Consider the following 20,038-nt stretch of genomic DNA (forward strand, 5'->3'; position numbering starts at 1 on the left):
AACACAGACATGGCTGTGAACATACTGGTTCTGCAAATGTTTGTTGTTTCAATATGCACATCAGTAGGTGGTGTTCATAAAATTAAATACTTCAAACTACTATTTCATTTCAAAGTGTTGTGTGTTTTTAACATTTAAATATAACACCACTAACTTGTTCACTGTTAATTTTAATTGTAACAAGTTCAATAAAGAAAGGTGCCTGGATGTATTAAATTCTTGTATTCCAAGCCAGCCTGGAAAAACTTTTCGATCAAGTCACTTTATTACACTTTCAAGGAACATATAGTTTCAGATTTTCATCCCTAGTAATATTCAATAGTTATAGAAAAAGCTAAATTTAATGGGAATATTTCTGTGTATTGCTTTTCAATTAAGGCAAGGCATGTATAAGAGAGACTGTACAATGCTTGATTTACAAATTTTATATTACACGCCCCAAGAAATTATATTAAAGCGAAGTTGTACAACTACATTTTATATTCTTAGACGTACAGTTACACTGACGAGTGCATAACGTTTCAAAGCTCTCCACTTGTTACACAAGGTCCTAACTGTGATGAATACTCAAACAAAATGACCATGTTAACAAATAAATGTGTAGGTTGCTACCATCAAGATAGGACTGCTACATTAAATGCACTGCATGTGCTATAGATTTCATCATTTATTAGTTTTTCACCTTTATTGGATCTTATGTACCCTCATACTTTACAAAAAATTTTGGTGATCATTTACACAGCAACTAAGTTACCAATCTAAGGACTGATTATATTTTATTAAAACTAAAAGAAATTATGTCCAAATTGTCCAGAAATTGAAATTTACATTTTCTGAACTTAGAATGAAACTCTTACACACAGGTGCTGAGTTGTTACACTGACAATATTAATTAACCATTTGTATTTTGGAACAAATTTTGTGGTAAGATCAGTAAGAAAATACAGTCACCTAAAATGGCAGAAAGATTTGGAAGTAACATTCCATCAACAGCGTGGTCATTAGGTAGAGAAAAAGCTCGTCTAAGACCAGGTAGTGAAGCAAGTCTAAAATGCCCTACTAAAAGACACCATCTCTGCATTATGATTAATCAGTTTAGGTGAATAATGGTAAACCTAAATCTGGGTAGTCCTACAGGGTTTTGATTGTCACTCCTCTGGAAACATATTCTAGTACCTTAACCAGTGTAGTAACCCATTTGAAATTTACTATCTACAGACTCAGGATTTTGTTTAATTTGATGTCAGCAATGCTTCATTTTCCTTAAAATGGAAAGTCAGAGTATGACTGGCCTTAGTGCACACTCTCAGAATAACTGGTTGCTGCAGTTTTGGAACGTTCATACCTTACTTTTTACTAGAAACTGAAAGATATTAGTGCCAATACAGCAATAATAACCATTTTACAGCTATTTATCCAGCAGCTGCCATAGAAAGACAAATATCAAAATATATTAACATGGACATGAGCTAAACGAACTAAAAATGGACAACCAGGACGAAATTACAACCAAAACTCAATATGACTTAATTATTTGTAATAAATAATTGTCCTAGTCCACTTTAAAAATAATCACTCAATCTAGGAGAAAATATAACCAAAAATCATTAAAGCACAGAAAGGACAGTGATCAAACAATATTGAAAAGAAGGAAGGAAATTGTTTTATTTGAAAAACGATGAGAGGCACATATATCCATATGGTGATAAATATGAGGATGTTGTACACAGACTGCTCCATTTCCGACTCAGTAGGTTTTCAAAAACAGTTAAATGAAATGCAAGAAAGAAAACTATGCAGTGCTTCTTGTAAATCTATTAAGAATTTATCACAACCTTTTAATACTAGATAACATCTGTTCCTGGAGCTTTCCATACCCCATGAAGGTTTCCTTTTTGCACTGTCATGTTTACCTCAATAGCTGTTTAACTTGAATATCAGAGAGTTATACATGTATGAAGAAGATGTGAATAGTCGGAATGAAGAAAATATCATTGAAATTACACGTATATATTATTTTTGCACAAAAATGTAGAAAAAATGATAAGTATCGTATCACTGCACCTGATTTTCAGGTGTAATATCATTTGATATACATTATTCTTTTGTATCTCTTTAATGAAGGTATAAAATTACAGCAGATCCTTTAGACATTGTGGCCTGCTAATGGGCCGCTCCTGTTACATGCCTTTAGAGGTGCATGATAACAGCTATTTAAATTTCTATGTGGAAGATATACATTTTATGGACTAGTCTAAAACTCTCCATACTTGCGTATTACACGTACACAACAACATTCATTTTCAAATTCACATACTCACACAAAAGTGCATTGTAGTGACTTTCCATTCATCACAAAATCCTCATCAAACTCTGTAATACAAAATATTTCAAATTCAGGTTTTTGGAAGAATACATCAACATAACTTTTAATTTCGATAAAACATCCTACCTATTTACATATAACCATTTCAGTATAAAGTTCCATAGCAAAAGTTTACTTGCCTCTGATATAATTAGTCGTTTTGTGTACTTTATGCACAATTTCCCTGCTCAGACAGGGTCCATTTACTTATTGGGAAACACTCCAGTTAACGTTCAGTAAACAACACATTTTGCGTTGGAAAGAAAAATACCTCTCGTTGCTCACAAGGAACGCTGCATTTTTTATTTACATGTTATTCTTTAAATTTAATGAAGTTACAACACTCTCACACCTGCTACTGTAAAGCCTTTCCACACACTTTACATGCCACCATGACGCATCTAAATCGTGTATGTTGCCAGAAAGTAACATATCGCTCAGTTACGTCATAAGACATCATATTTTACGGATTTAGTTGGTGGTTCCCAATTAATTCGTCCCTGTACAATAACTAATGCTGATATTCGTCATTTGCAAAGTTTATAGGTCGCTATCTCGCTTTTATTTCTTCCTACTTCAGCAATATTTGGGACACACAATTCACACATGTTACCTAAGTTAGAATATTAAATATCACATCGTATTTATTCTCTTAGAATACTTTACACTGTTTATGTATTTGCATGTAACTTTCAGCAAACATTATTTTATTGGAATCCATTCAACGAGATGTTTCTCAGGGCGCCACTAAGACATTATCGTTTGCTATCAACTTTACAGCAGTTATCCTAAAGATTGAATTTTTAGTGTACTTGCTTACACGAAGAACAGTGTATGTAATAACTTTCTTGCACAGCAAAATGTGTAATGTGGAAGGATAATTAGCACAGCTCGTTCTCAGTGCATACCTTAGTAACAACGAATGTCCATAACAAGCGGTAGCAACTCAGGCATTTTCCAGAAATGAAAACCACGTGAAACGACTTGTACAAAAATACAGATCAAATTCGTAACCTCTTACTTATACGTCAGATCACTTAACAAGAGTCATTAAGTATTACGTGGCTTGTTATTTTGTGTTCTCTTAGCATCTGATCACAGTGAAACAGGTTAAACGTGAAGGATATCCTTGTGCATTATGGACGTAATCATCATTCATATTTGTATGCTCAATAGCTGTCGCAGTCTTCGAAATTTACTGTTACTGAATTGCCTCTGGACGAAGTGCTTGTAATGGTGAATACTTCCACGTAAGGGTGGCACTGTCACAGCTCACCGTACAGCTTAATTCGTCCACACCTCTTATTCAACGTTATTTTTACCCGCATCGTAGATCACTGAACGATTCGGTTCCAGTGTTACACAAAAAGCACGCCAGCGGTTTGCTGCAAATACGAGATCGCGGTGATATCAGATTAGAGGTCAGGTCGACGTTACGTCGCCTGGACGACCGTAGTGTCAGTCGGAGCAGCGACGTCAGTCGGGTGGGAAGCAAGCCTGTCAACTTCGAGGCGATTACTTGCGGAACGAGGAGACGCGGCTCAGCTCGTGCACGACGTCGTAGTGCCCGCCCAGCGGGTGGCACACGTCCCTGTGGAAGTGCCGCCTCGGCGGGGGCGGCGGCAGCTCCCTGCCGGGGGCGGCTGCGGCGGCGGAGGCGGCGGAGGCGGCGGCGGCAGCGGCGGCGGCGGCGCGGTGCGCGGCGGCCACTGCGGCGGCGGGCGCGGGGGCGGGCACGAAGAAGACGCCCGCCCGGGGGCCCGGGGGTGGCGCCCCCGGCTGGCCTGCCCCCGGCCCGAACAGCTCTAGCTACAGCTCCGTCACAGGGATCGGCTTCAGCTGGTGCGCACCGCCCGCCACCGTCGGAGGTTGGTGCAGCCCCCTCACCATGTACTCGTCGTCCGACGAGAAGGTCTTCTGGTACTCGTGCTCCTTGGCCTGGCGCTTCTTCTTGAAGCGGTGCTCCTTGAGCGCGGCGCAGAGGCGGCGCCGGTAGTGGCACGCGAGCCCGACGAGCACGGCGACGAGCGCCAGGCAGCCGCCGCCCACTGCCCCCAGCAGCGCCTGCCTCCGGCTGGCCGGCAGAGCGCAGCCCAGGTCGTCCGCCGTCAGCTGGCGCAGGTGGCGATCCCGCAGGTGCGCGGGCGAGGCGCATGTCACCTGCAAACACCGCAATCATCATGTAAGCTAAGCCCAACTTGCGAGCTGTATGATTTCACATCGAACTGAACGGAGAACTACCATATTGTTCGTCTAAGACCGCAACCTCTTGTATAAAAGGCAGTGTCCTGACTGACTCACTCACTCATCGACTGATCATCGATCAGATCAAACCACTAAGAATAGAAACACGAAATTTTCAAAGGGTGTATGTCTCATACATCTTAGAAGAAAGATTAAGGAAAGGGAAAGCTACGTTTCTAGCATTTGTAGACTTACAGAAAGCTTTTGACAATGTTGATTGGAATACTCTCTTTCAAGTTCTGAAGGTGGCAAGGGTAAAATACAGAGAGCGAAATGCTATCTACAGTTTGTACAGAAAGCAGATGGCAGTTATAAGAGCCGAAGGGTATGAAAGGGAAGCAGTGGTTGGGAGGGGAGTGAAACAGGGTTGTAGCCTATCCCCGATATTATTCAATCTGTATATTGAGCAAGCAGTAAAGGAAACAAAAGAAAAATTCAGAGTAGGTATAAAAACCCATGGAGAAGAAATAAAAACTTTGAGGTTCGCCGATGACATTGTAATTCTGTCAGAGATAGCAAAGGACTTGGAAGAGCAGTTGAACAAATTGTACAGTGTCTTGAAAGGAGGATATAAAATGAACATCAACAAAAGCAAAACGAGGATAATGGAATGTAGTCGAATCAAGTCGTGTGATGCTGAGGGAATTAGATTAGGAAATGAGACACTTAAAGTAGTACAGGAGTTTTGCTATTTGGGGAGCAAAGTAACTGATGATGGTCGGAGTAGAGAGGATATAAAATGTAGACTGGCAATGGCAAGGAAAGCGTTTCTGAAGAAGAAAAATTTGTTAACATCTAGTATAGATTTAAATGTCAGGAAGTAGTTTCTGAATGTATTTGTATGGAGTGTAGCGATGTACGGAAGTGAAACGTGGACGATAAATAGCTTAGACAAGAAGAGAATAGAAGCTTTCGAAATGAGGTGCTACAGAAGTATGCTGAAGATTAGACGGGTAGATCACGTAACTAATGAGGAGGTATTGAATGTAATTGGGGAGAAGAGGAGCTTGTGGCATAACTTGAGTAGAAGAAGGGATCGGTTGGTAGGACATGTTCTGAAACATCGAGGGATCACCAATTTAGCATTGGAGGGCAGCGTGGAGGGTAAAAATCGTTGAGGGAGACCAAGAGATGAATACACTAAGCAGATTCAGAAGAATGTAGGCTGCAGTAGGTACCGGGAGATGAAGAAACTTGCACAGGATAGAGTAGCATGGAGAGCTGCCTCAAACCAGTCTCAGGACTGAAGACCACAACAACAACAACATGTCTCATACTGAAGCCGTTCTTTAAGAAGGAATTTTCCAGCGCCTAGGTGGTGAAAAAGGGGAGGACGGTTTTTTGGAAATATGTCGCTATTAAGGCAGTTTTGAACCTACACCTACAAAAATCCAGTTACGAATGTACTATGTTTCACGTTGTCAATCATTCCCTGTGTTTATTCCTGTCCAACAATGTCTCTGATCCTTAGCAATTGTCGAGCAGTATACGTAGAAGTAATTTCGAGAGTATCGTAACGGATTGTTTAAAATATACAGGGTACAACAAAAAGATGCTAACAAATAAGTTGTAGAGGGTGTCTTGTTGGAAAAATTGGTTCAGGATAGTAACCCACATACAGAAACTTCACCCAGCAACGCAATAGAGAGTCATATTTATGACGGTGAAGCTTGCATCTAGACAAACCCTTCGGTAGCAAATGTGGGTTTATAGGCTTACGCTGCGCTTGGCGTTCGCTACGATGTTGCTATGACAGGCAAGGTCGAATTCTACACCGTATAACGTCCTAAATACTGTCAGTTACATCAAGAGAATACACCCTAGCACAAAGGAATGAAAGAAGAATACAGTTTAAAGTCCCGTCAACAGCGCGGTCATTAGGTACGGGGTACAAGGTCGCATTACGAAAGAACTGGGAAGGAAATAGCCGGTGCTCTTTTTGAAAGGAACGATGCCGGTGTTTGCCTCGGGCGATTAAGGGAAATCACACATGACTGTGGTCCGTCAGCGTAAAAATTCCCTTATTATTGCGTTACCTACCGACGAAGGTAACCGGGCAGTGAGGAAACTGAGGGACTGAAGTAGTAATTATTGAAACGCCCTCCTTTATCCAACCAAGTACACACTGTGACTTCCAGGTCGTGTCACACATGTGGATGGAACTCATTTCAGGGTGAATGAGGAGCTTATAATATTCATAGATGGTTACTTGCCAGAATTTTGAGGTACTCACTGGAGAAACATTGAAGGTTGTGTAGTGACCAAACGGGGGCATATCGAAACAAATGTGTGAACTGACAAGACACTACAGTCTTCTAATACTATACTGAGACCTTACACTTTGCCATGCTCGAAAATAGCGACAAATGACGTTACAGGAACTTAATGATGAATAAAAGTCGAAAACAGACGTGGGCGGTATTTTTTTTTTTTTTTTTTTTTTGCAGGGTTGGGGGGTGGGGGGTTATTACGCCGGACTGTATAGGTCCACATGCCTTCTTTTAGCAGCACATTATACTACGAACATTAATGTGACGTAACGATACCGTGTGCACCCTAAGATGCGAATGTGGCGCGATACTGTTCTCGCATAATAAAATATTTTCTAAATAATCATTTTCACCGATCTCGTCTTTTATTCATCACGACGTTCTGGACATTCGTGTGAGCTACCGAGCACAGTGTGCGCACAAAAGGAGTTTCAGTTGTGAGAATACGTAAATACGAAAAAGTGTCGCAAGCCTAAAGTCAGCTGACGCCTAATGGCCTCAAGTACATTGGCCTTCCTGGTATTGGTTTTTGCTGTTTTATACAGTCCGCAGTCACCGCTGACCGCTTTCAAGAAAACGTGCCGCCTCTCTGCTGCTTTCCTTTCCGTCCTTTTCCTTGTTCCAACGGAAGCGGCGTTCATTCTTTCCTTGAAACGACCGCAATCAGCTTACAAAGGAGAGCACATGAAAATGAATCTCCATTCAGGTGGTAATGCGGGTAATTTAGTCAGCACTCGCAGCCGTGCGCCGGCGCGAGCTGAAGAGTGTCTGTGAATGAGGCGCAGCGCGGCCCGGCGGGCAGTCATTGAAATGCGGCGACGCCTTCGGCCGCCCAGACGCCGCCTGCGTGCGTCGCTTGTCAACGCGGCGCCGCCTCGCCGGTGCTTGACACATCATTTGTACCCCATGGACGAAGCCAAATACTCCAGCAGGACTACGTGGAAGCCCGGTGGGAGCGAAACTTCGAGACACAGTGTGCCGCCCCAGCCCTCCCCCTCTTCCACCTCTCTCAGCATCACTTTTTCGTCCGTGACCTGCAACTACTGCGCTGGAGGTAAGTCGCTACCGCGGTCTGAATAAGCACCGGTAATAACCTATCCGGCAGTGCCAGGTGACCTGCTTGCTCTGGTGCCCGCCGTGACCGCTAGTCGTGGACTCAGAAACAGTTTGGCAGGCGTCCGGACAACAGAAATCCGAGGGAGACGGCTGACCCAGTCATCGAAATATTGTACGTAAAATGGAAACAAAAGCTCGACAGAATACCCGGGATCAGAGCACTGATGATTCAAAAATATTTATATCTGCGCTAATTAATTCAGATTTAGCAATCGTCACCCTCATGAAGATCCTCCCCTTTGTACTCATTATGCCCCTGGCCGGAGACTAGACACAAGAGTTATGTGGTATATGTATACCTTGTGTGTTGCCCATAATCTGGTCTGGAGGGGGGGGGGGGAGGCCTAGCTAAATTAAAGTTCCTGATTCGCTCCTAAATTATCTGTCTCAGCGAAGAGACACTTGTTCTTAATATTTCCTGGTTGGAGATTATTCTACCAATTTACTGGGGTAGGTGGTTCAAAATGGTTCAAATGGCTCTGAGCACTATGGGACGTAACATCTGTGGTCATCAGTCCCCTAGAACTTAGAACTACTTAAACCTAACTAACCTAAGGACATCACACACATCCATGCCCGAGGCAGGATTCGAACCTGCGACCGTAGCAGTCGCGCGGTTCCGGACTGATCGCCTAGAACCGCTAGACCACCGCGGTCGGCGGGGTAGGTGGTATGTAGCAAAACACGCCTTTTAGTTAGGAGAAATCTCGGTGTCTATGAGTCTACGAATATTAAAGAACGCCTAGCGTTTCCGGGAAGCTACAGCGAATATTTTGTCTCTAGCAAAAGTTGTTCCCCATGACGTGTTCTACCACCCCTAGACAATTCGATGCAAAGAGTTTGAAATATCCTGTATAACTGAGAAATTGTGTACTCAGTTTTGGTAGTATTAATATCTTTTTTGAGAACTGAAGCGAAAAGTCTTTCTTTATATGTTAATGTGTGGTGTCTGTTCTTTCGGACACGTCGGAAAAAAACTAACACCACGCGAAATCCGCAGCTGCGATACATAATATGAAAATTGAAGGTGGTAGTTGGAGAAAGGAAAGGAAAGGGCAGAAATTAAGATACGTATCAGCTTCAATGGGACTTCATGCCCAATCACTGACGACGAGTGGAAATGTGTACCGGACCGAGACTCAGACCCGGATCTCTTGTTTACTAGGCTGCTGCGTTAAACATTGCTCCATACAGACACAGTTTTTCCTGCAAAAATACGCGGGCTACCTCAGCACGCTGCCCGGCCGACTCACATGTCAGTAAGAACATTCATATAATAGATTCGCCTACATGTGCAATGAATCCACAACCTTCAGTGCAGATACGCATTTTATGTTCGACCTCCGGCGGGAATCTAAAATTAGCAGACATGGACGGGAGCTGCGGACAGGTGGCGCTAGGTGGGAATGTGAATCGGCCAGAAAGCGTACCGAGATCGTCCGCGCATTTGGGATAAGGGTAGCATTCATCTCACGCTAGGTGAGCAGAACCCTACGTCATAGTGACGTAACACTACGTCATCGTGACGTAAATAACCCATATCGACTACATGAGTGCGTATATCGATCATTGCGGTTGTACCGATAACTTCAAAGCTAAATGTAAATACATGTGTACAAGCGAAGTGACATGAGTTATCTGTTACGCTCATCCCAGTTGAATTAATTATTAAGCTGTAATCCCAACAGTTTGGGATGGTATTATGTGTTTCAGGAACGTAATGAATGTCTGAACGAAGGAACCATAATGAAAGTAAAGTAAAAAAAAAAAAGCTTTTAGTCAATTTTTTTTAAAAATCCGATGAATCTTGCATAAATCTTGTGGGTAGAAACGCGAAATAATTAATTATTAAGCTGCAATACAAAGAATGTGGGATGTAACTGTATGTTTCATGAACATAACGAATATCTGAATGAAGGAATCATAACCATAACGAAAGTTTCTTGTTATTTTTCTAGCCTGAAATGAATGCTACCCCATTAAAAAAAAAAAAAATCCGATGAATCGTGTCTAAATCCTGTGGATAGAAACATGAAATAATTAATTATTAAGCTGCAATCCAAAGAATGTGGGATGTTATTGTGTGTTTCGTGAACATTACGAATATCTGAATGAAGGAATCATAACTATAACGAAAGTGTCTAGGCATTTTTAGTCCGATTAATCGTGCATAAATCATGTGGATAAAAACGTGAAATAGGGAGAAATTAAAGTGTTTCGTATTTTTAGAAAAGCCAGTGAATTGTACATAATTCATGTGGGCAGAAACGTTAAATTGAGAAACTGGAGTTGGAAGTAATTCCGAATGTTGCTGGAAATATTAAACCATCTAGTTCCATTTAATTTTGCCTTCATCTTGTAAATCAACTAAGAACAATGAACAGTGCAAATTCAAGACGCACACAACAGTCGATGTATACAGAATGCACACAACAGTCGATAGGACAGCTCGTGAAACTCATGATGACGCGTGCCTACGTCACGTTGACGTAGGGCTCTCCTCATCTAGCGTGAAATGAATGCTACTCTTGGGATAAACACTGTGTCCCTGTGGCGCAGTGATCAAGACAACTGCCCAGTAAGCAGCGGATCACGGGTTCGAATCCCAGTCCAGCACACACTTTCACTCGTCTCCACTGATTCTGCATGAAGTCCTGATCCAGCTCATGTCATTTTCTTCTTTCCTTTCCTTTCTCCACCTTCAATGTCTTTAATCTTCCATTTTCACAAGTAAAAAGATAGAAACAATCTGTTCCGTAAATCACGGTTATTCAGCACTTTTAAATGGATTTAATATTAAATTTCATCAATGCAATCAGTATGGAGTTTACTATAATGCGAACGAAACAAAGAACAAAGTCGCTAGCATATGGTCAGCGGATAAGTACGAAACTGAAGGGAAGGGCCTGTTTTGTTCAGAAGTACGATGAAATGTTCCTTCGGATATCCTAATGGTTCGGCGACAGCTCGCGATAAACGAGAAATCCGGGTATGAGTCCCGCTCCTGTACTAATTTTCATTATACAGCTGATGGTTGTCCATATTCGCAGCTTCAAATGTATTTCATTTATTTCTTGACGTCCCTTGTCGCCTATTACTTACAAGGGAAATTCCCCATCGCACCCCTTCTCAGATTTATAGGTAAGATGACCCACTGCATAGCACGTCATAAACTGAACACAGATCAAACGTGAAAACAGGATGAAGGTGACTGAACAGTGAAAAAAGCAGAAAAATAGAAACAGTGAACGGCCGAAGTTCAAGATGTGCAACGTGAAGCGAAGATGAGTTGCCGTGTCGTCTTAGTTATGCGGTCACGGTGCTGGACTGCAAAGGGCGAGAAACGTGCTCAGGTCTCCCTTGTACCCCAGATATTTTTTCCAAAAAATTATAAACTGTCCGTCCAGTCATTTACACTTCTGTTCGCTGAATTCAAATTTGTGTCTGTGCTGTGCTGTAACGTCCGTTTGCAACAGCGAGTTGTTATAAAGTACGTACCTCCTATTTGTTCTACACAAGTACCACATGTTACGACTCTTGTGTTTCGTTTTCGAAGTTTTGACTCTTCAGTTCCTTTGTTGTAACACAGTTGACTCCAGTTTATTTGTTGTTTTCATTTCTGTGAGACGTCTACGCCGCGTCTCGCCCGCCCCCACTATTCATCACCTTTACTTGCGACGGTAACACATTCTTAACACATGACTCATATTCTATAAACAGTATATAGTATAGTAGTTACCAAGGCTATAGAAGTGCTGTAACGTCCGTTTGCAACAGCGAGTTATTAGAAAGGGGCCTCCAGAAGTACGTACCTCCTATATGTTCTAGACAAGTACCACATGTTACGACACTTGTGTTTCGTTTTCGAAGTTTTGACTCTTCAGTTCCTTTGTTGTAACATAGTTGACACCAGTTTATTTGTTGTTTTCATTTCTGTGAGACGTCTACGCCGCGTCTCGCCCGCCCCCACTATTCATCACCCTTACTTGCGACGGTAACACATTCTTAACACATGACTCATATTCTATAACCAGTATATAGTATAGTAGTTACCAAGGCTATAGAAGTGCTGTAACGTCCGTTTGCAACAGCGAGTTATTAGAAAGGGGCCTCCAGAAGTACGTACCTCCTATATGTTCTAGACAAGTACCACATGTTACGACACTTGTGTTTCGTTTTCGAAGTTTTGACTCTTCAGTTCCTTTGTTGTAACATAGTTGACACCAGTTTATTTGTTGTTTTCATTTCTGTGAGACGTCTACGCCGCGTCTCGCCCGCCCCCACTATTCATCACCTTTACTTGCGACGGTAACACATTCTTAACACATGACTCATATTCTATAACCAGTATATAGTATAGTAGTTACCAAGGCTATAAAAGTGCTGTAACGTCCGTTTGCAACAGCGAGTTATTAGAAAGGGGCCTCCAGAAGTACGTACCTCCTATTTGTTCTAGACAAGTACCACATGTTACGACACTTGTGTTTCGTTTTCGAAGTTTTGACTCTTCAGTTCCTTTGTTGTAACATAGTTGACACCAGTTTATTTGTTGTTTTCATTTCTGTGAGACGTCTACGCCGCGTCTCGCCCGCCCCCACTATTCATCACCTTTACTTGCGACGGTAACACATTCTTAACACATGACTCATATTCTATAAACAGTATATAGTATAGTAGTTACCAAGGCTATAGAAGTGCTGTAACGTCCGTTTGCAACAGCGAGTTATTAGAAAGGGGCCTCCAGAAGTACGTACCTCCTATATGTTCTAGACAAGTACCACATGTTACGACACTTGTGCTTCGTTTTCGAAGTTTTGACTCTTCAGTTCCTTTGTTGTAACATAGTTGACACCAGTTTATTTGTTGTTTTCATTTCTGTGAGACGTCTACGCCGCGTCTCGCCCGCCCCCACTATTCATCACCCTTACTTGCGACGGTAACACATTCTTAACACATGACTCATATTCTATAACCAGTATATAGTATAGTAGTTACCAAGGCTATAGAAGTGCTGTAACGTCCGTTTGCAACAGCGAGTTATTAGAAAGGGGCCTCCAGAAGTACGTACCTCCTATATCTTCTAGACAAGTACCACATGTTACGACACTTGTGTTTCGTTTTCGAAGTTTTGACTCTTCAGTTCCTTTGTTGTAACATAGTTGACACCAGTTTATTTGTTGTTTTCATTTCTGTGAGACGTCTACGCCGCGTCTCGCCCGCCCCCACTATTCATCACCTTTACTTGCGACGGTAACACATTCTTAACACATGACTCATATTCTATAACCAGTATATAGTATAGTAGTTACCAAGGCTATAGAAGTGCTGTAACGTCCGTTTGCAACAGCGAGTTATTAGAAAGGGGCCTCCAGAAGTACGTACCTCCTATATGTTCTAGACAAGTACCACATGTTACGACACTTGTGTTTCGTTTTCGAAGTTTTGACTCTTCAGTTCCTTTGTTGTAACATAGTTGACACCAGTTTATTTGTTGTTTTCATTTCTGTGAGACGTCTACGCCGCGTCTCCCCCGCCCCCACTATTCATCACCTTTACTTGCGACGGTAACACATTCTTAACACATGACTCATATTCTATAACCAGTATATAGTATAGTAGTTACCAAGGCTATAGAAGTGCTGTAACGTACCTCCTATATGTTCTAGACAAGTACCACATGTTACGACACTTGTGTTTCGTTTTCGAAGTTTTGACCCTTCAGTTCCTTTGTTGTAACATAGTTGACACCAGTTTATTTGTTGTTTTCATTTCTGTGAGACGTCTACGCCGCGTCTCGCCCGCCCTCACTATTCATCACCTTTACTTGCGACGGTAACACATTCTTAACACATGACTCATATTCTATAAACAGTATATAGTATAGTAGTTACCAAGGCTATAGAAGTGCTGTAACGTCCGTTTGCAACAGCGAGTTATTAGAAAGGGGCCTCCAGAAGTACGTACCTCCTATATGTTCTAGACAAGTACCACATGTTACGACACTTGTGTTTCGTTTTCGAAGTTTTGACTCTTCAGTTCCTTTGTTGTAACATAGTTGACACCAGTTTATTTGTTGTTTTCATTTCTGTGAGACGTCTACGCCGCGTCTCGCCCGCCCCCACTATTCATCACCTTTACTTGCGACGGTAACACATTCTTAACACATGACTCATTTTCTATAACCAGTATATAGTATAGTAGTTACCAAGGCTATAGAAGTGCTGTAACGTCCGTTTGCAACAGCGAGTTATTAGAAAGGGGCCTCCAGAAGTACGTACCTCCTATATCTTCTAGACAAGTACCACATGTTACGACACTTGTGTTTCGTTTTCGAAGTTTTGACTCTTCAGTTCCTTTGTTGTAACATAGTTGACACCAGTTTATTTGTTGTTTTCATTTCTGTGAGACGTCTACGCCGCGTCTCGCCCGCCCCCACTATTCATCACCCTTACTTGCGACGGTAACACATTCTTAACACATGACTCATATTCTATAACCAGTATATAGTATAGTAGTTACCAAGGCTATAGAAGTGCTGTAACGTCCGTTTGCAACAGCGAGTTATTAGAAAGGGGCCTCCAGAAGTACGTACCTCCTATTTGTTCTAGACAAGTACCACATGTTACGACACTTGTGTTTCGTTTTCGAAGTTTTGACTCTTCAGTTCCTTTGTTGTAACATAGTTGACACCAGTTTATTTGTTGTTTTCATTTCTGTGAAACGTCTACGCCGCATCTCGCCCGCCCCCGCTATTCATCACCTTCACTTGAGACGGTAATACATTCATAACACATGACTCATATTCTATAACCTGTGTATAGTATAGCAGTTGCCAAGGCTACAGAAGGAGAACAGGTATGTCAATGACCTAACAGAAAGTTCATAATTTTGTGAAAAAAAATGAAGCGCGAGAGAGTTTTAAAAACTGATCTCACGCTTTACTGACCACGCAACCGCGACGCGGAAGTTTTTGCAGTTTGCCCGATTTTGCACAGTTTGAGCATAGACCGTTCACTTTTTCTATATTGCTTCTTTTTTTACAGTTCTTCCCGTTTTCATGTTTGACCTGTGTTCAGATGTTGATGGGATCTCGACTGGGTCATTTTACCACAAGATCTGAGGGGGAATGCGACGGGGAGTTTCCCTTGTTAGAACATTCATGCATGTACGAAGCAACATTACATCGTACTTTCTAACGACACGGGCACTGCCATGTCGTATCGTAGTAAACAGCTTTTGTGTGGGACCTCCATCTTCTAACGTCACAACGATCACCCCATAAGGTTTATATGACGCGTAACCGACACAGAATTCACGGGATCGATAATTAATTCACAACTGAGCAGTTTTCAACATCGTATATGTGATCTGTAAAAGCAAATAATGGAAAGAGACAGTTACGGTTGTCGCCTACGTACTTGGAGTAATGAAAACGCTGTTCAGTAAAAGCGCAGCTGGCGTAGTTACCAAAACATGTGGCATTATTCAATTTTTCTATTTGTGATCTTTTTTACATATCGAAATTGGTTGACATAGTATGGTTCAAATGCCTCTAAGCACTATGGGACTCGACATGTGAGGTCATCAGTCCCCTAAACTTAGAACTACTTAAATCTAACTAACCTAAGGACAGCACACACATCCATGCCCGAGGCAGGATTCGAACCTGCGACCGTAACACCAGCGCGGTTCCGGACTGAGGCGCCTAGAACCGCTCGGCCACAGCGGCCGGCGGTAGACATAGTAGGGTTAATAAAGTAGTCAATAACGAATAACAACAAAGTAGGAAAAGAAACTTCTCAAACGATTTCGATGCGTAAGGAAATACAATTTTAATTCTGGTTGCCATACAATAGCTCTGATACTAACTCCGTTACATATTCTCGCTTTCCTTCAAACAACTACATGGATGGTAACTGTCATGTAAACATTCGAAGCAAATATATTCGCGTCATCAAGATCATGTACAGAATGTTCACGCAACTACATTGTTCCTTCGGAAGATTTGCCGGAGAACAGTCTTGAGTTACGTTTAAAAATATTTGCTTTTCTCGAATTATTTTTAAAGCATACCATACATCCGATAATTTTTCCCGAAAAACTGGTGCTAAAAACTAATAATGAATTATGCTATGAAACATTGCTGCATCCACGCAGTTGTGCAATTTCCGTTGGCTTTCCAATAGCACAGTGAAATTGGGAACTCCAAATGAAGTTCTGTAACGCGTCTCACTGTAAACAAGCATCGCGCATTCGGCTGCCTGTGGTCGCTCGTGATGAATTCGCTGCAGTATTACTTGGAACTGTTTTCATAGAAGGCTTAAAATTCAATTGCTTACTAATACATGTCGTTTGAACATTTTATTCGCCTTCCTTGTTATTATTTATTAATGATTATCTCATTAACCCTCCTGTGCCTACCAGTTATGATACTGAGAAAATATAAATAAAAAAACTGCAGAACCTATTTGAGATTACAACACCGGTTCTCCGTTCCCTAGTCAGATGCCTTAGAGCTACGCCGCATTTACTGAACAGTGCTTACATTACTCCGGATACCTAAGCGGCAGACGCAACAGTTTCCTTCCTGGATGTGCTAGAAAATCCGCGTTTGCGCACCCCATATACGTCGATGAAAAAAGCTGTTTTCAGTTATTTATCGATCCCATTAACTGCGAGCCGTTTATGCGTTATGAATTTTATGCGAAGGTTTTCTCAAAAACGTGAATTTTGACCCAGAATGTCTTACAGTCTCTCATTTTAAGTTGTACAAGTGATCTGTCAAAAATGAGCTGAATCGGCTGGCTGTGTCTAAAGATTTACCCTTGAAAGTGGAATTCATCGCCTACGAAACACAGTATTCCGACTATACATAAATGGAAGTGATGAAAAAAATGAGGGCCAAATGCGCCTATCTAAATATCACAATAAGAGAAGATACAGATTAAGGGAGTCAGTGAGGGTCAAATGTAGCTTTCTAAATAATACGAAAGGAGGGGATCTACAGTTGAAGGAATCCCACAAAGTGGCGGAAGCAGATTCGCGTAAACAGTTTAACAATTCTTAATATGGAAATGAGGAATGCTTGTACAAAGCTGTACGTCTGTATTCGTACAGAACTGTGTGACAATGAAGACTGGACCACGGGAAATTAGGAGAAAGACAAAGCCGAAATATTTTAAATATTCTTTTGGCGATGGACGTTAGGAAATAAGTGGACAGATACACAGTGACATTATCACATATTGGGAAGAGCATGCGTGGGAACACGTCTAAAGAACAGGAATGAATCTTTCACTCTATGGCGGAATATGAGCTGTTTTGATATTTCCTGGATAATTCCTACAGTGTGCAGAAGCGAGCTTTCGCCGACTGAACTATCCCAACACTATTTACGACCCGCCGTCACAGCTTAGCATCTGCCGGTACTTCACTCCTACCTTCCAAAGTTCACAGAAATTCTCCTGCGTACACTGTGGGAGTAGACTCCATGGAGAAAGAGTATTGCGGACCACTCTCTCAATCACAGCCTAGTGGTAATGTTACTTATAATCCGTCTTGATTGCAAATTTTTTTTATTCATATGAGCAGTTTCGGTTCATTCAGAACCATCTTCAGATCTGTTATATCAGTTACAGGAGTAACCCGTCCAAATCCAGCAACTTTCACACAAAAAAAAATTTGCAAAAACAGACGTAATATCTGATGGGATAGCAGCAATCAATGATTGTATAATGTTACTTATAATCCGTCTTGATTGCAAAATTTTTTTTATTCATATGACCGGTTTCGGTTCCTTCATAACGCATGTGACGCAGCATGTGAAAGTCTGTTTTTGCACAGCCTAGTGGATTGTTAACAGAAAGAACCATACGCTTTGAAGAGCGGTTTGTGTTATTCTGTACTTTCCCGGCAGGTCACAACTGTTTCTCGAACGTCAAGTCAGAACCTTACAACTGTCGGGCAATGCTCTTATTGACCGAGCACTCTAGGCATGACTCACGAGCCCCCTCGCCGTCTCCGTCCAAAGCAGTTTTAATTTTCCAGTAAGTTTCGAAATAGCGCACACTACACCGCTGAATGAAAGATTCATTCGAACGCTCGTCCGCCAATGTGAGAAGGAGAGTTACGGTGATAGGAGAGAGGTACTGGTGGATATATACCTGCGAGAGCGAATTCCGGGCAGTGTCTGGATAGCTCAGTGGATACGACCATTAACTAAAAGCTGCAACGTTCCGGGATAGTTTCCAACTCCGGCAAAAAGCCGTAATCTGATGATGATGTTTGGTTTGTGGGGCGCTCAACTGAGCGGTCATCAGCGCCCGTACGAAGTCCCAATTTCACACAGTCCAATTTTATTACACAGTCAAATCTATCCACAATCACAAATGATGTTGATGATGAAATGACGAGGACAACACAAACACCCAGTCCCCGTGCTGAGAAAATCCCCAACCCGGCCGGGAGTCGAACCCGGGACCCCGTGATCGAGAGGTAGCAACGCTAGCCCCCTAGACCACGAGCTGCGGACAAGCCTTAATCTGCAAAGAACTTCCAGTACTAGGGAAGTTAGATACTCAATGTAAGGGTAGGTAGTAGGAACTGTGCAAAATCACTCAGTAACAAGTTAATTGACTTTAGAATGATTATTACAGGAGGAATCAGTCTATGACAGACATGGGATGGGCAAAACCATCAAAAAACCTAAAACGCAAGACATTTCTGTGCCTAATATGTTATAGGAAAACCGATGGCATTCAAAACGCTTTCAGTCGTCTTGGAATACATAAATGCAGGTCCAGTATTATTTTCAAGGAAATCTTGCAATATTCTTCCTCCAAAATAGTGGCAAGTTAATGTAACGATTATAGGAGTGGTTTGCGATCGTGCACCCATGTCTCTGAAGTAGACCGCAAAGCCTCAATAATATTGACATCTTGTAACTGTGGTGGACAGTGGACATTTGACAGTTCATCCTTGTTTATCCTTGAGGTCACAAAACCAATTCTGGACCATGCGAGTTGTGCGAACGGGGACGTTGTCTTACCGGAACAAAGCATCATCACTGGGGACATACATTGTACCATGGCGTGGTCCTGAGCTAAAATGTCAAGTAATCCTAGGTAACAGTCAGACCCTGGAGATTAATCATGGAGCTCATAGAATACAACCACATAGCTGCCCAAATGAGGATCGAACTTGCAGCATATTTCATTCTCGGGACTTAAACTCGGCCAGATGTATGAAACAAGACTGATCTGACTAAATGACTGGCGGTTTGAGGCGCCACGTCACGGATTGCGCGTCCCCTACCGCCGGAGGTTCGAGTCCTCCAAGGGTGTGTGTGTGTGTGTGTGTGTGTGTGTGTGTGTGTGTGTGTGTGTGTTGTTCTTAGTGTGAGCAAGCTGTTTAGGTTTTTATGCTGGTAACGCCACGTAGCGCTCTGTATGAAAATCACTGACCGTGCTGTGTGAAGTCTGTGGATGATTGGCATTGTTGGAATAGACGCTATTGTAGTGTTGGGCAGTGGGATGTGAACAGCGCGTAGCGTTGCGCAGTTGGAGGTTTTCCGCCAGCAATGGAAAATGTGGGGAATGAGATGGCGGAGTTTTCAGAGCGGATGATCTGGACGTGTGTCCATTAGAGAGAGTAAATTTGTAATATATATATATATATATATATATATATATATATATATATATATAATGACATTTGAACACTATTAAGGTAAATACATTGTTTGTTCTCTATCAAAATCTTTCATTTGCTAACTATGCCTGTCAGTATTTAGTGCCTTCAGTAGTTAGAATCTTTTATTTAGCTGGCAGTATTAGCGCTCGCTGTATTGCAGTAGTTCGAGTAACGAAGATTTTTGTGAGGTAAGTGATTCATGAAAGGTATAGGTTATTATTAGTCAGGGCCATTTTTTGTAGGGATTATTGAAAGTCAGATTGCGTTGCGCTAAAAATACTGTGTGTCAGTTTAGTGATGATCAGAATAAGTAAAGAGAGAAATGTCTGAGTACGTTCAGTTTTGCTCAGCT

At 42.0% G+C, this 20,038-nt stretch overlaps 1 protein-coding gene across 1 annotated transcript in view; it reads right to left on the reverse strand.

The window, feature by feature from the left end:
* Positions 1 to 4,088: 4,088 nt before the first annotated feature.
* Positions 4,089 to 20,038, reverse strand: part of LOC126195534 (protein slit-like) — a 124,886-nt gene continuing 108,936 nt past the window's right edge. Inside the window, exon 7 of the mRNA XM_049934195.1 lies at positions 4,089 to 4,525. Within this exon, the coding sequence (XP_049790152.1) occupies positions 4,175 to 4,525 (351 nt within the window). The 3' untranslated portion in view covers positions 4,089 to 4,174. The remainder of the gene's footprint in view (positions 4,526 to 20,038) is intronic.

This window comes from Schistocerca nitens, chromosome 1, assembly GCF_023898315.1.
Source record: "Schistocerca nitens isolate TAMUIC-IGC-003100 chromosome 1, iqSchNite1.1, whole genome shotgun sequence".
Lineage (NCBI taxonomy): Eukaryota > Metazoa > Arthropoda > Insecta > Orthoptera > Acrididae > Schistocerca > Schistocerca nitens.